Here is a 17292-nt window from a genome sequence, read left to right on the forward strand (position 1 = left end):
TGCCTGTTAGCAGAAAACAGTACTGGACCCAGGTACTTGCAAGGAGCTATCCTTTACCTGCTTCTTCTGTCTTTGCACGGGCGCGCATGTGCAGTAGACTAAAGAGACAAACTTTAATAAAAAAGATGGCTTTTTCACTCTACCGTGCATGCGTCGGCCCTGAGATTTTGAAAAAAGAAGGAAGGAAAAGAATCACTCACGCAAGTACCCCAGGCCGGTGCAGTTTTTCCTAACAGATGCACTGGCCCAGGGTATCAGGTAAGTAATTACATAATTAAGTAATTACCTAATATTTGGCACCCCCCAGTGATTGAATCTTTCCTTCTGCTATAATCATTTTATGTGACAGGTACCCTACACTATAAGCTACACTGCAGCAGTGTGGAGTTATGTGAATAATATATGTCTGCACTATATAAACAAGTGATAATAATTGTAACCTCATTGGTGTGGAAATTAGGAACAGAACTGCCATTATAATAATGGCTTGTATTACATGCTTACAAAGAAACTCTGTATGCCTTCTAGCAACTCCATTGTCTCCAGATTTTTCTTATTACTTTAAAGTAGAACTAAATCTCACCAAAGAATAAGGCAAGAAATGCTACACCCTATGCTCTGACTTCTATTCCAGCCTCAGGCTACCACAACCCTTTAGCATAAAAATTCTGCACCTCCACAGGTGCCTGCAGTAAACCCCCTTCTTTATTTATGCTGACTTGCAGGATATGCTCTAGGCTGCTGTCAGTTATCTATGCATAGGGACCAGCGCACAACATACATTTCATGATACAAGGCAGTAATTATTTCAGACTCACATTACACAACAGCATAATATCCAGTGCAATCTGCATTAGAATTAGTATTTAGCCCTTTAGCAATATTTTCTACAATAGATGAAACCTATATTTCTGCTTATGTTTTGGTAATTTAGGGCTATCCCAATGTTTTGTTTCTCCACAGCAGCCCAGACCAAACTGAGAATGTGCAGGGTCACCAACACTTTTAAGATCAGAAGATGGGAAGCTGCTGTTAACAACGTTGAAGGTACTCTGCTTAATGCTTAAATAATTTATAAACAAAAGATTGTACTACAATTTTAGATTAATTTGCTCCATGCCTTTGTCACTGAGATTTACCAGCGATTCCCTTTGTTGCTGGTGGAAAGGCATTTCGGAAAGATTAGTTGCCCCACAAAAGCAGAGATCTATCGTGGGCAACTAACAGAAAACTTCAGGCAACTTAAGCAAATCACTGCACCGTGTATGCCATCCCACCGGCGATTTACATTCCAGCCGGTGGGATGGCATTGCGGGGAGATTAGTCGCCCGCGACAACAGAGATTTTTCGCAGCGCGACTAATCTCCCCGTGTGTCATGGCCCTTAGAGGGCAGGGCCCTTTTTACCTTTTGTCATGGGTATCAGTTGTTGCTTTTTGAATAAAATCTGTATGTTCAATTGATTCACCCATTTATTGTACAGTGCTGTGGAATGTGTTGGTGCTTTATAAACAGCTGTTATTTCTTAATAAATATAAACTGAAAAGTTGTTTAGACTTTTTATTTCATTTCATCATGTAAAAAACAAATTTGGTGGAGTTCCCTTTGAAATCCTGAATGCCAAATACTGAGAGTTATTTCTGTCTATGATAATACCCATGCATCTGTAAGTAATTTTGAAATTGTTTTGCTATCAAAATAATTTTTTTGTGACATTCCAGCAGGTGGAGACTAAAACCACTTTGACCTGATGTTACAAAACAGAGTGGAAAGTCTGTTTTATGCTCAGCCTGTTGTTTTCATCATTTTCACGCTTATTACTGTCATGTATAATGAGCTGACACATTTAGCAGAGCTTTAGTGCCATTGTTTTCATCATTTTATCAGGAGCCAACTAGAGTGCTAGTATTCTTATGGGTTTAAGAGGAAACAAGAGTACCCAGAGGACAAGAACAGCAAGAATGTACAAGCTCCCTGAAAAAAAAAAGATAACCACTGCCATATTAATATTATGAGAAATGAAATAACTACAAGTATAGAAAAAGGCAAAGAAGTATCCTTCTCCAGAGACCTGTGGAAAAGTGTTTTTCTAGATTCTGGGTGGGAGCTGTATGATAGAACAGATCTTAGGGACTGAATGATTCTGGGACAAAAAAAAGAAATTCTGGCAGGCATATAGGGCAGTAAGGTTTGTGTCTTAGAGAAAATCGGTGTGAATAAATAATGTAGCTGTGCAGGAAACATGCGGCACAACCTGCTGCATCACCAGTGAGTGACGTTGGGTGGTCATGTGACAACACCCAGAAAAACAAAGGTGCTTTTGAACTGGTGCTGTAGTCACAAGTTGTTTAGAAACAAAGGCCATGGTCTTCTCTGAAACTGGGTGTGTGTAAAGGTGCAGATTACATTTTGCCTGTGGCCATATGGCGGGTCTGACCCTTGCTTTTATCTCTCAGTATTCTCCTTTCTTTTAAAGTCTTCTTATCAGCAGACTTGTTTCTTATGCAGATAAACTGCTGACCATCTCATCAGCAGCGAGTCTGTCTGTGTTTCTCATTACAGAGATCTCGTAATGATAACTTGTATGGCTGCACAGCCCACAAAAAGTTTGAAGGAAAGCAATACTGTGGGCATAATTTACAACTAAAAACTGCAGATTTTTATGCAGTAATTTATGTGACAATTTAGCGGCATGTCAAGCGATGCATTCCTCATGGGGGAAAAAACGACCTGCTTTCTACCACCCCGTCATCACTGTGTACTATAGGTTAGTACAGGTAGTACAGTAGTATAGGTTAGTGCCCACATGGGGCAGTTTTTGGCACAACATACTTTATTTAAAAAATGTGCCCTGTCATGATAGAATGGCAGAAACAAATCTGCATTTTCACCCCTTGTGTAGATACATACATAGGCTCCTGTGTATTTTTTATTATCAGATCAGATTTGAATGTCGTATTACTGTAAATATCATATCTTTTTAGTTTAGTTCTTTGTCTTTATTTATTGAGACCTATCCTGAACAAATGCACAAAACTCCACATGTACATGCTTTTTTTCCATGGTGGGGGGTTTTTTTTGAAAAAAAAAGCTTGCCTCTAAAACCTGGCATGTCACTTAGTATTTTTATGCTGCATTATTACGAAATTGTAATGTGGTGTTACAAATAAACAACAAACACTTTGCAGCAAAGTATAATCGAGCACTGTGTGTTCATACACATACAATGGATACGGTGACCTGTACAAAGGACAATAGTGGCATTGCAGGAATTTCATGTGTATAAAACAGCGTACAAATTTGGCTACAGCAGCTCCTCATCTTGGATGTATCAGGATACCTTTTTTGATGCCAGTGGCTACATGCTAAGTGGGCTGCTGTTGAAAATCTAAGTTTAGGGGATGTCAGAAATTAGCAAAACATTAGCAGAGTGTAGTTACACCTCGTGTCATAGAAGCTGAAGCTACAGGAATAATTATGAATTAACTATTAGGCAGAATAAAGTTGTTTCTATGCTACTGTGTCTTAATAACTAATAGTCTTGCATAAGAAATTTTATATATCCTGAATAAGGCTTGAACCTAACATACCTTCTGTAATTAGTTTTAATCATGAAAATCTGTTATCTCTTGAGCTAAATAGGGCAAACAGGGAAACGGAAGCTACTTCATGCTTGGTCCTTCCAAGGCAGATAATTATTTAGTCAGTATGATTAGCAAATAAGTCACAGCTTTTTAGACATAAACATCACAGTTGCACATGTAACTATCTTAGCATCTTACCATATATGATGGTTGCTGTCTCACAGATATTATGTCACATGGCTTGTAACACTGTCTTTTTAAATGTTAGTTTGTTAGTTAGATTGTCCGAACGTATCTTCCAACTTGAAAGGACTATATTATGGCCCTGCTTATGACCTAGATCCAGTGTGGTGCTGAGAGTATGTAGATTAAATAGCTTACCACACCTCCAGCAATGCTGCTAAAGAGTAAAAGGAGAACCTACCTGATGCTCGTCCTCCATGACATTGCTTGCAAACTCAAAGACCAGATCATTTGGTTGCACGACTGTGGCCATTTTAAAGGCTTCCTTCTTCAGTGCCTCATGAGAAGAGGGGGTGCAGAGATTGGGATCTTGTAAACAATTTTGCTTAATGTTTTCTTCTTGGCACAGTCCAAAAATCTATTCCCTTAAAATATGCTTTTCATGGGTTTCTCAGGATCTGTAATATATAAAAGGTTGAAGTATTATGAAGCATGTTACAGTCCCGGCAAGAATACATGGTTGCATGGCAATATTACAGTTGCGACATGCAGTAAGCTGAGAATGCATATATCTTTTCATCCAATAGCCAGCCTTGAAAGTGCCATCTCAGCAGTAAAATTCAGATGCATGCATCTACGCATGTAGAATATTTGTAGGTTTTAGCATGATAAAAATAAATAACAAAAAGATTCTGCCCACATACATATGAAGCATGAAGATCAAACACCGAAAAAAGTAAACTTCGTATTTTTACCCTGACAAGTTTTATTATTATTCTTTTTTTTTCTTCTCCTGCGTGGACGGTAAATGTATTCTTATCACAAGAACAAGCTTGTGAGCTCAGGAAGGAAACAGCAATGACCGCGTCATGGCAAATGAGAACATGCAAAGATCTGCACACCACAGCCTCTCCACCCCAGACACAGAATGAAACTAAACAATGTAAGAAACTGCCTTATTGTGGGTCATCAGTAATGTCAGATAGGCAGCAGTCAGATACAAGAGACAAGTAAGGGATTGAGGGTATACTATCCTAATTTCAAAAGTAAAATATATGCCATTTCCTAATTAGGAAAAAAACATAAAAGCACCACTGGTTTGTTAGTCGGGTTAGTAAATCTCTGTGACATTCCGATTATTCAATTATGAAGAAACACTTGTTTAGAGTGGTAATGTAAAAATGTATATCTATACCAAACTTCCTTTAAAAAACAGAAAAGCAAAAGCCAACTATATGTGATTCCAGAGGTTTATCAAAATGAAGGGATGCTGCTTTTTTACAGTTTTCAGTATCCAATGGCAGATAATTTTACAGGATATGATAGTAATTCTAAATCTGTATCTATGCAGTTTTCTGGTCCTTGCCCGAATACATCCTTATTGCTGTAGGCTGTTTCCAACTCGCCCACCTGACCTCACAGAGCAATGTAAAAACTACTTCTGGTACTTAAGTTCCAAGTGGATGGAGGGACAACCAGGGCTGGAGAATAGTCAGGCAAGAAGGTTTGGGGAACACTCATTTTGCAACTCTGGGAAGAGATCCATCAACCTCCCTTAAAATGTACATATATTAAAAAGCTTCTGTAGTTTGGCCTCTTCCAACCTACTGCCTGGCCATGTTTGCCAGTAATGAAGACCAAGTTGCTAGAACCAGGACAATCTATACCATACAAACACTTAACATAAAGGTGAACCACCCCTTAAAGAAACTTGAAGTATCTGAGCACTTCCCAAGGATGAAGAAATGTGCTAGTAAGGGGCCACTGCCAATGCAAGTCTGAGCAAAACCATGGCTTCCGCCTTGACTTCTTTGCATAGAGAGCATGTTTGTCTTTTCCAAACAGATTACTGACATGACAGCCAGTGAAACACTGAAATACCTTTAAGGATTCCTGCCCTTGAGCACCATACTATGAAACACAAAGGTTTAAGGATAATAACACATAAATATGATTATTGCATTTCAAGCAGTCATCTTTGCAGTAAAGAGAAGTCTGCCCTTAGCCAACATAAGATAAGCATACAATCTAAAAGAGACACATTCCTACAGCACCATTAAATTACCCATTAACATGATACAAAAGAATGGTAAATATTTACCCCACCTTGAAATGTTCAGATGTCTTTACCCCTTCAATGCCACAGAGGCCAATGGCCCTAATCAAGAAACCAATCCATTATACTGGCCTCCAGGTTTCATTAAGGCAATGCTTCTATTAAATGACTCAACGTTTGACATATTCACTGCTGAAGACTGACAGGGCATTTTAGAAGATAAATAACACTTTCAGTATCAGCTTCCTAACACTTAATGCAGTGGTTCTCAACCTTCCTAATGCCACGACCCTTTAATACAGTTCCTCATGTTGTGGAGACCCCCCCAACCATTGAGGAACGGTGTCTCGGTTCCTAAGACTATCGTAAATATGTGTTTTCCAATGGTCTTAGGCGACCCCTGAGAAAGGGTCGTTCGACCCCCAGGTTGAGAACCGCTGACTTAATGGGACAAATAATTCTTTATGTGGTATCATAAGAGGGATTAAGTTTACTCTATACCAATCCTCAAATACAAAGTCAACTAACAAAAGGAAATGTTGATGCAGAGCAGCGTTTGTACCCAGCCAGCATAAAGATATTTGGTATGGTCAAATATATTTCTGTATTGCTGCTACTGTATGCCTACATATATAATATATATATATATATATATATATATATATATATATATATATACAGTCCACAAAATTTTCAGCACACCAAACCCATAATATAAATTACCTGGGTGCTACCTCCATGTGTCTAATTATCCAGAAGTCCAAAAATTGGGTGCACACCAGGATATTTTTTAAAAGATTAAAACGTTACTTTTATTTAAACATGCTGTTAAAACAGGCCAACGTTTCGGTCTCCTCCTAAGACCATTATATATAAATGTCAAGGATGTTAGTGCAACATCAATGTATCTGTCATCACAGACTGACAACATTGAATAAAGGTGGCCATACACGGACCAATAATGGCCTGATGGCCTGAGTCAACAGCTTATTGGCCTAAGTATGGGGCCCTTAGGGGGGCCTGCCAGATTGATATCGGATGATATCGGGCCAAATGATTGGATTAGTCTTATATTGCCAGGGCCAATTGTCACCCTAGAGCACCCTGAGGTGGCTCCTGTGATGCTGCTCCCCCCCCCCAGTGCCTACTTTTCCTGTGCTGGAGGGCTTCCAGGGGCCACATCGCTAGTGCAATTATGCTCTCTGCACTAGCAAAGCCAAATGTCCAATTTATAAGATGAGAATGTCGTTCTTAAAGTTAGCAGGAGTGGTTTTTTGCTGCCCCATGTAACTCTGGGGCCGCTGCTACCTAAGGAGAGTTTCTCACCTCCCCTAGATATTGGCCACCTAAAGATGGGCATATCAGGGAAAGATTTATTTGTTTGGGGACCTCGCCAAAGGAGTGGATCTTTCCATGTATGGCCAGCTTAAGGTGCATATTAATAAAGAGAACTGACTGAGTTGTAAATGTCTGGTATAACGTGATATTATTACCCCTGAACATTTTTCTTTTCCGGGGAAAATTAGACACAAGAAAAATATATATAGTGAGTCAAACAGAAATACATATTTGTGCTCATTTACTATTGTCAGGTGCTGTTAAAAGCACCAAATTATGCAGTGAATAAAATACCATTTACAAAGGTACCTACCTATATACAAACTACTCTATTGTTGTGTCTTGAAGTAAAATGTATGCACTGACGAAAGGAAACCCTGAAATTGACACCTGCCTTGTACCTACAACTACATTGCACACAATAAACTGCACACTTTCCTGTGCTGCAATAAGGAAATTATGCAATTTGCACCCATGTGGAATGCAGCAACATGTAACTGGTGCTAATTTACCAATGCAGATGCTAATTTCTATCCACACTGGTAAAAAGCAAGTTGCTACATACATTATTTTTTGGGCAATTTTAGAATGTAATTCACAATTTTGTATTGCTATTTTCCATTATTTATCTTTCCATTTATCCCCTCCTCATATTCTTATGTCTGTTTCAAATTCCTTTATGGTTGCAAGGTTTAATTGGGCCATAGCAACTAAGTACCTGCTGAAATTCCAAACTGGAAAAAGCTGCTGAACAATAAGTTAAATAATTAAAAAACTGCAATCCAACTGCAAATTCTCTCAGAATAACACTCACTACATCATGCTAAAAGATGATTTATTGAACAACCCCTTTAAAAAATAAACAACCTGCAGATGTACCCTGCTGAAGTGTTCTGCCATTTTTCTAACCTTTACTTGATCCATATTCACTCATGACATTACAAAGTGCTAAATCTAAAGGGGGTCTATTACTTTCCTGGAGTCTGGAGAACAAATATTATAGAAAGATTTAGGTGATAAATTGCACAAGTACAGTTGTGAATAGCAACTAAATAGCACTTAGTCTACTAAAAGCTGGAAACTGAAAGCAAAGACCTAATAAGTTGCTAATAGCAACTGCACTTATGCAATTTAGAAGCTAGTTTGGAAATCAGTTTTTGGATGCACCACCTACTCTAACCTACACATGTATTTTTAGACAAGCCAGCCCAACTCCTGAGTAAACCAACAAGTTCTGCAAGTTTTGGGCCAAGTCATTATCACTACTCTCTGCCATACAACATTTATTTTTCAGACAGGTAACCCCCCCCCCCCCCCCCCCCCCCCAAATTTCTCCAGATTGAGTAACCTGCAGTTTATAGCTTAAAGGCCCAATATATTCATGGTATAGTGGGGTATCTTAAGCATTTATTCATTTGTAAGTAGGCACTCCCTCCAAGTGGCTGCAGCACCAACCTAGCACCCCAGTTACTGTAACAGTTTCTTTTTGACAAACATGTAAATGCAGATTTTGGTGAGGGAGCCTGAAGATGAGGGCAATGTGCTCTTCAGTGCCAAGAAAATAATTATAATACCCAACATTATTAGGCTTGTAATACATTTCTAAAATACCTCTCTAAAACTCTGGCCCCACAGCAATTATCATACAAACTACATCTTATGTATTATAAGGTATTATTTACCCTCTCAAATTATAACGAATTTTAGAAGCCATGTCATGCTTCATTACCTAAATAAATTAAATGGTTGTAAAACTCATCAGCAACTTCTAATATCCCTTTAATTCTCAGTACCGGTTACATCAATCCACACACACACACATTATATATATATATATATATATATATATATATAGAGAGAGAGAGAGAGAGAGAGAGAGAGAGAGTACATAAAATCTAAATGTATATGTGGGGCCATTCTCTACTTTGAAACATTGATGTTCCAATAAAATATCACTTTTTATCATATCAATATGTGACTCTTCTATAAGTTCTGTGAAACAAGCTATCTTTAGCAGTGTGGATTGCATTCATATGCTACTATGGAATTAGTGTATGTGAGTGTATCTTTACGGTGATGGCAAATGGAGCACTTTTTAGATGCCTGGAACACAACCAAAATTATTCCCTGCCAGCTCCAATTAACCGGAATCGGAAACACCTAAAAGAGTAGATAGGGTTGAAAAGGGGAATTGTATAAGATTTTGAGCATTTGCATTCTTCTTTGACTCTCACACATCAAAAGCATCATAATTAAGAGTCATGGTTAGAAGGCCAGCAACACACACTTTTTGTTTCCTTCACCTTATCAAAATACAGCTTAATTAGAACATCATAGGGATCTTCCAGTGTTTAAATTAGGTATACATCAGACACAAGAGACCTTATAAGCCAATGAAGTCAAAAGATATCATGAAGTTCAGAGCAAAGAGCACGGTTAACAGTCTAGGGTTCTATTCAGTTCCAGAGTGAAAAAACCTGCAGCAAAAAAGACTGCAGAAACCAAAAGGAAGAAATATATTCATTAGTTTAGGATTTTTAGGGGTGCAGAGGTTTTCAAACTTCCAAATGCAACATGATTTGTAAATTGTAGGGTGTGTACACTTTCAGGATTGTTTTCTGATGAAAAAAGAAATACCACATGTATTCTGTCTATATGAATACATTAAACAGGCCAAATTGCTTTAAGAACCCTTGATGTTTATAGAAATACCTTCCTTTACACATAAGGTGTGAAACACTCTGCTCCCATTTATGCTATAAATATGCATACAGTTTTTGTGGCTCACTGTGCAGTAATGGAACACCTTCAGGGTTATAGTTGTTAAAAGCAGTTACATGAAGCCATGGTCACCTGAAGCAGAAATTGACCAAAACTGGTTTGTGTGTAAGGGATACTAAGGGGCACATTTACAAAAGCACGAACGCTCCGAGCGTATTTTCGCCGAATTTTTCGGGCATCCGCACTACTTTTTCGTACGCTGCATGACTTTTTCGTACGCTTGCATGAAAAAATCAATCGGAAAGGTTTTACCGCTGTTTTCAATGGTTGGGTACGAAAATTTTGTAACTTTCGGATCACCAATACGATATTATCGTGACTAATACGATTTTTTCGTAAGCATTTTTGGGATATTTGCGATCTTCAGACATTTTCGTTTCCAATCCGAATTTTTCCCATTCGGGATTCGAATTCGTGGATTAGTAAATCTGCCCCTAGGTCTTCTTTTTGATATTGACTTCTACTTTTAGATTTTTTTTAAATTAAAATATAAGGAGTTTACATAAAATTCCTATTCAATAAAGGTATCTGAGACGTGCTCTTTGCACTTTGGTATAGTTGCACTTCATGCTGCTGCTGCTTGCTTCCCATTGTGAACTTGAAGCAGTTGTGCCTATTGAGGCAGGGGAACCCTGGAGATACCAGGGTATCTTCAGGCTTCCCACAGCGGCCTGTATGAATTGCTACAGTGCCCCTGCCCTGGGAAAGAATATGGTACACTCACGTCAAACACCACAAATTCCACTAATCGCACTTAGAAATTTTTCAGTCCAACTTTTCCAATTGACCCACAGGCCCACTGCGTGACTACCATAATAACACTGGAATCATGGGGAAGTGAGTGAAAAGCATGATAACTGCTCTCAAAACAGAACAAAGCTCGCTGCACTTGTGGTCAGAAATAGTCCCTTTTGCTTTTGGTTATTCTGCATTTATATTAAACACTTTTTTTGCTTTTTTTTATCTCCCTTTTTAATCTGAACTGGAGCATAAAGATTTCAGAGTAACCACTCATAACTCAAGAGCAGCTGGAAACTGCAGGACTGTGTATAACAAGAGGATTATCAGCCTGCAGTGTTCCAGCTGTCTTTAAACTACAATTCTCAGTGTCCCTTGACAACTTTAATTGCTGGGAGGTGCTGAGAGTTTCCGTTTATTCTGTTAGAGGCATATGCATGAAATAATGATATGCACAATGTTCTGACACTCTGTTTGTTGTATCTCTATAGAACCCAGAACCACCCAAAAAGCATGTGACTGTTCAAGGATACTGTAACATCAGTTTTAAAAAATTGCAAATTGCCAGTCTTTTACCTAATTATACTAGAAACAACCCAAACCACTTGCACAAACTGCAATTCCTAAACAAACATTATTTAGTAAAACAGCTAAAGAAATGGATCTGAAGTGTATTTTCTGCCTCATGTCAACTTATTGTTCCCACACCATGCAGCACAAATCATGTTTTTCAATTGTTTTCTGTTCTTAATTTCCTACTGTTTATCTAAAATATGTAAAAATTTGTTTAATTTTCCTGACCATCACCTAAGCCATCACTCCGACTTACTGTTAAAAACAGATACATTAGTTGATATGTTTACCAAAGTCATGAAAGAAATACCAGCAACTAATGTATTACATTGTTACAGATGATCTGCTACAGGCTTTTGTAACACTCAGGGAGTATGATCAGTAGGGTTAATATTGATAAAAATGAGGTCCTTCCCAGCATGTCTGGGTTGGAATTGGAAATAGGCCCTGGCATTTCAGAGGCCCAAACAGCCCCCACCAGCCCACTATATAATGACTGTCTATGGTATCTCACAGCAGCCCCTCTGGCATTTGCCAGAATCCAGATTACCAGGATGTGCCTGTTTACTAGATTAAAGTTGATATAATTGTGTATTTTTTTCAGATTGCACAGGGAGGGGCACATTAAGGGCTTTGGACACGGGGAGATTAGTCGCCCGCGACAAATCTCCCTGTTCGCAGGCGACTAATCTCCCCGAAATGCCATCCCACAGGCGAAAATGTAAATCGCTGGTGGGATAGCATACGCAGCGCATTCGCAGGTGACTAATCTCCCTGTGTGCCAGAGTCCTAAAAAGCCTTGGAGGGCTTCATCCAGCTGGCAGGCCTCCATCAGGTATGTTTATAGCCATAGGAAATAATAACACCAAACAAGGTAACCTGTAGACTTAAGGTATGGAGTTCCAAATTACATAAAGACTCCTTATCCAGAATACCCTTGGTCCCGAGCATTCTGGATAACGGGTCCCATACCTGTACAAGCAATAAATAAAAAAAATATCAAGCAACAACATCATAGTTGCACTCCCCAGACCCCCACAGTCTTTAGTCCTCTCCAGCACCATTATATTTATGATCATAGCTGCGTCAGGCTAATGACACAAGGCTATTCTCCACCTTTGTGGAAATGGATCTGAGCGGATCCACTTTCCCCTGTAAGTAAACTGAAAGGCATGGGGTCTGTTCTGTGTGCACAGAGTGGATTCCAGAATGGAAAACTCTTCACAGTCATGTAACAATGCAAGTTTATGCTTGCTTCTATTGGTGGTAATTGACCATTGTTGCTACTGTTTGATAACAGTGTAAATGGTACACATGGGAATTTTCTAGTAGCCATATATCTGTTCCTGTTCCAAAGCAACAATGGATTTATTTAAAGCCCATTTATTAAACCAAGTGCCATTCTCTGTTTACATCAGTCCCTATGTGCTATTTTTTTACCCTTCATATATACCACTCCCTAGGTACCATTCCCTCCCTCTTATACCCCACATATGTCAGTGTCCAGTGCTGTGTAGGACAGGCTGCATGGCAAGGCAGAGCAGCAGCAAAGGGTATTCCACCATGTCAGTTCTGCCTAGTACTCAGCTGGAGAACAGTTAACCCTTTACAGTGTATATTTGTCTGCAGAACTAGTTTGCACTGCCCCCTATGATAATCTAGGTGACTGTTTAAGGAGGGGTTTACTTAGGAGGGTGAGCATAATTGCAACACACCTAGATCCTCTTTTTTTTTTCTCTCCGTACACCCAGGGAGCTCCTCTTTCTTTCTATCCCATTCCTCTTGTGGGTGTGCAGTACATTAATAAGTGACTCAGCAGAAAGGCACTGACCTTTGCTCGCATATTCACAAACAGAAATTTCTCTAGAAGCACTCCACTGCTGTGGCTAGAATTATTCCACCAGCAAACACTTGAGTTCTTCCTGCTGCCTAGGCCCCTCACTTTGCTGGTGGCTAATAGGGTACTCAGGCTGTGGGTATTTGTTGCCCTGTTTATGTAACAGAACAAACAAGTTGTAAAGAGCAATGAGCAGAGAGTTCAGTAAGTGGGAGTGTTTGTTGGTGATTCATTATAGGGTAGGGCCACACTGTGCCTTTAGTCACATGATGTTACACTGTGGCACCTGCGCACCGCAGTTGGGAGCATGACGGTGACAACATTAATGCGACTGAATGTAAACCTAGAAGTGTTCAGCTTAGCCTGACAATGTGCTAACTATAACCTACAGCAATCAGCCTTCAAAGTTTATAAAAACAAACAAAAAAAACCCAAAAAACCTATTGGCGTGGACACGGCCACACAGTTGGCTGCTTGCCCCCGTGTGGGGAGGTGTAACATTCTCTTATTTTTGACTTCCTTTTGCACGAGGGAATGTTGTGCCACATGGTCCATTACATAAAAGGGGAATACCAGTCTGTATTTCTGCAACAAGTTAAAACAAACACTCTGCTGCCCAAACCATATAAATAGGATCAGATATACAGGTAAGGCCTTGTCCCAGAGGGCTGGGAAAGGGAAGATTATGTATGTAAGGTGATGGCAGCTTTTATGGCTTACAACACACTTGAGACTATGCTATGAAACCTGGAGCATATGGATGCTGTTCTACAGCTTCCCAAAAGTTACAGTTACCAATGCAATTATATTTACATTACATTACATTAACATTTATTTATAAAGCGCCAACATATTCCGCAGCGCTGTACAATAAGTGGGTTACATACATTGGACATACAGAGTAACATATAAAGCAATCAGTAACCGATACAAGAGGTGAAGAGGGCCCTGCCCAAAAGAGCTTACAATCTACAAATTATATACATTCATACAATTTGTTGAGGAGTCTTCCCAAGGTGTCTCCTAAAAAGCTGCTAGAAGAACTGTACATTTTCTTCTGGGAGGTTTGTGCAGCTTTACTTGATGATTTAGCAGTTAGCACTGCTGCCTCACAGCTGGGGTTTCTGACCAGGGCACTATCTGTTTATGGTTTGTATGTTCTCTCACTGTCTGTGTGGTTTTCACAGAGTATTTCCGTGTTCTCCCACGGTCAAAAGAAAAGACTGATATGTTAGATGACTTCTGAAGTTAGCCCTACTCTATTTGTGTAGAAGTGACATAGAAACTAGACTGTAAGTTCTTCTGGTGAGTGGGCTTATGTGAATGATTAAACATTCTATGTAAAACACTTTGTGTTTCCAATAATAATGCCTGCAGTGCAAACACCTTTTTATTTTTTTTCCGTAAAATTAAAATTGCAGCTTCCTATCATATGGTAGTGTGTTGGGGGTTTCCTTAATGGAGAAGGATCTAGGGGTTTTTGTTGATAACAAGTTGTCTAATGCCAGGCAGTGTCATTCTGTGGCTACTAAAGCAAATAAAGTGCTGTCTTGTATAAAAAAGGGCATTGACTCAAGGGATGAGAACATAATTTTGCCCCTTTATAGGTCCCTGGTAAGGCCTCACCTTGAGTATGCAGTGCAGTTTTGGGCTCCAGTCCTTAAGAAGGATATCAATGAGCTGGAGAAAGTGTAGAGACGTGCAACTAAACTGGTTAAGGGGATGGAAGATTTAAGCTATGGAGGTGAGACTGTCGAGGTTGGGGTTGTTTTCTCTGGAAAAGAGGCACTTGCGAGGGGACATGATTATTCTGTACAAGTACATTAGAGGGGATTATAGGCAGTTGGGGGATGTTCTTTTTTCCCATAAAAACAATCAACGCACCAGAGGTCACCCCTTTAGATTAGAGGAAAGGAGCTTCCATTTGAAGCAGCGTAGGTGGTTTTTCACGGTGAGGGCAGTGAGGTTGTGGAATGCCCTTCCTAGTGATGTAGTAATGGCAGATTCTGTTAATGCCTTTAAGAGGGGCCTGGATGAGTTCTTGATCAATCAGAATATCCAAGGCTATTGTGATACTAATATCTACAGTTAGTACTAGTGGTTGTATTTATAGTTTATGTATGTGAGTGTATAGATTGGTAGGTGTGGGTTAGGTGTGCTGGGTTTACTTGGATGGGTTGAACTTGATGGACACTGGTCTTTTTTCAACCCTATGTAACTATGTAACTATATGCTTAAAAAAAACATTCAGATAGATTAGGTTCTGTGAGCAGTATAGCAAATGCCAACCTCTAATCTTGTAGGCAATTATGAATAATAAATATAAAATATGGCCCCCTATAGATCCTTTTAGATCCTGTATGTTTCAAATAAAGGGTGAGTAGCCAATCACAGCCCTGCTATCAAGCAAAGACAGGCTTCAGCTTCCTATCAGGCCTGGCTGCTGATTGGTTCCTATTCTACAGTGCACTGTGCCGAGTCCTAGCACAGGAGACATCAGGAAGTGGAACAGATGGGTGGGATTAGTGGGGTTTTTGGAGAATTTTTCAATAGATCAGTCAAAAACACTACTTTTTAAAGCACATTCTTCTATAGTTAGATAAGTACAATTCATTGGCATGATTTCCATACAATATGTCCTATTTTACAAAGTGAAAGTCAAAAACAGCATATTTACTTTTAGTTATGGACTAATCATTTCAGCCCAAATCTAATTAGGAGGGGTGTCTACTACAAAATAGGTTATATATGTTATAATGTTTGTATAAAAACAAAAAAGTGAAAACCTTTCCGTAACACTGACTGCAGGGCAAAAGATGTAAAACACAATCCTAAGACAAAACAATTGTTTTGCAAAAGGTACAAACTATATTAGGATTAAGGACATAATTGACGCATGAAGCTGCTGCTACTCACTGCAGGTGGCTACCTATTGACCTCAATGGAAATTTCACAAGCCTATCTGCACTAACAATTACTCCCCACAACTGTGCCAAGGTAGATCTACTTAACTACTACTAGGAAGCTACTATCAAAACCCCAGTGTATAATTGACCACTTTAATCAAACTAATATAAGGCTAGACATTCTTGAAATGGAACTGAAACTCCAAAAAATTAATTCATGTAAGCTTACATAGAGTGCTTCTCTGAGCCCTTTTTACAGTTGATGCACATTTTCTATTTTTAGCTAGTCTCTGGGATATTAGCAGTTTTAGACTCTACAGCTCCATCTAAACATCAAACACTAAGCAATTTTAGGAAAGTGCACCTAGGATCCCTGAGAGTGGGGCTTGTTTATAAACACATAGTAATCAATTAGTGATTAGCTATTTTCATTCAGATGCAGACAAAACAATGAAATAAAACACCTTGATTGGTTGCCATGTGCATATTGCCCAGTATTCATAAATGTCCTCCTATAGGCTGATGTCCCATGCAGAGATTTTGTCATCCATGATAGATCTCTGCTTCCACGGGCAACTAATCTCTCCAAAATGTCTTTCCACTGGCAACAATACAAATCGCTGGTGGAAAGGCCTATGCATCACTTCGGTTTTTTCAAAGTCATGCAAAGTTGCAAGAGATTTGATGAGCTGAAAGCCTTGTATTAGCAGTCTAAAGTCTTAAACTGTCTATATCTCAGAACCTACTTAAAACAGAAAATCAATATGCATTTAGTTTTTTAGTATAAATTTATTTTAAATAAAGTGCTCAATAAGTGTACATCAGCTCTTTTTTTCTTTATTTGTTTATATCCGTTTCTGGCAATGACACATGGGGTGCTTTGACATCTTTGTCGCTTCTCCCAATGGCAACAAAGCACCTGAAAATATCTTGCTGTCTGCTGCTATTGGAATGGATGCAAGGAAAACACTTTACATGCAGCGATCCCGTGTAATCAAAATGAAGAAGCGGCCATTGTAGTGTGATTACAGGGGTAAAGGGTTTTGCATGCGGCAATACCAATAGCGACAAACTGAAAAGTATTTTCAGGCACTGTGGGAGAGATGCTATCAGGCGACTAACCGCTCAAAAATGCCTTTCCACCGGCAACAATTGGAGTCACCGGTGGAAAGACCTACACATTGCTTTAGCTTTCCATGGGACATTTTCCTTCATGTAAGGTAGAGCAGAACATGTGAGTTTACAAAATGCTATTTAGGATAAGATAACTCATGAAATGCCTAATAAAATAATGGTA

General features: G+C 39.2%; 1 protein-coding gene across 5 annotated transcripts in view; it reads right to left on the reverse strand.

Annotated features, from left to right (window-relative positions):
* Window positions 1-17292, reverse strand: part of elf1 (E74 like ETS transcription factor 1) — a 64396-nt gene that overhangs the window by 12555 nt on the left and 34549 nt on the right. For all 5 annotated transcript variants that reach the window (XM_012957329.3, XM_012957331.3, XM_012957330.3 and 2 more), the window contains 1 exon segment: window positions 4008-4224. In XM_012957329.3, coding sequence (XP_012812783.1) covers window positions 4008-4079 — 72 coding nt within the window. In that variant the 5' untranslated portion in view covers window positions 4080-4224.

This window comes from Xenopus tropicalis, chromosome 2 (assembly GCF_000004195.4).
Source record: "Xenopus tropicalis strain Nigerian chromosome 2, UCB_Xtro_10.0, whole genome shotgun sequence".
Lineage (NCBI taxonomy): Eukaryota > Metazoa > Chordata > Amphibia > Anura > Pipidae > Xenopus > Xenopus tropicalis.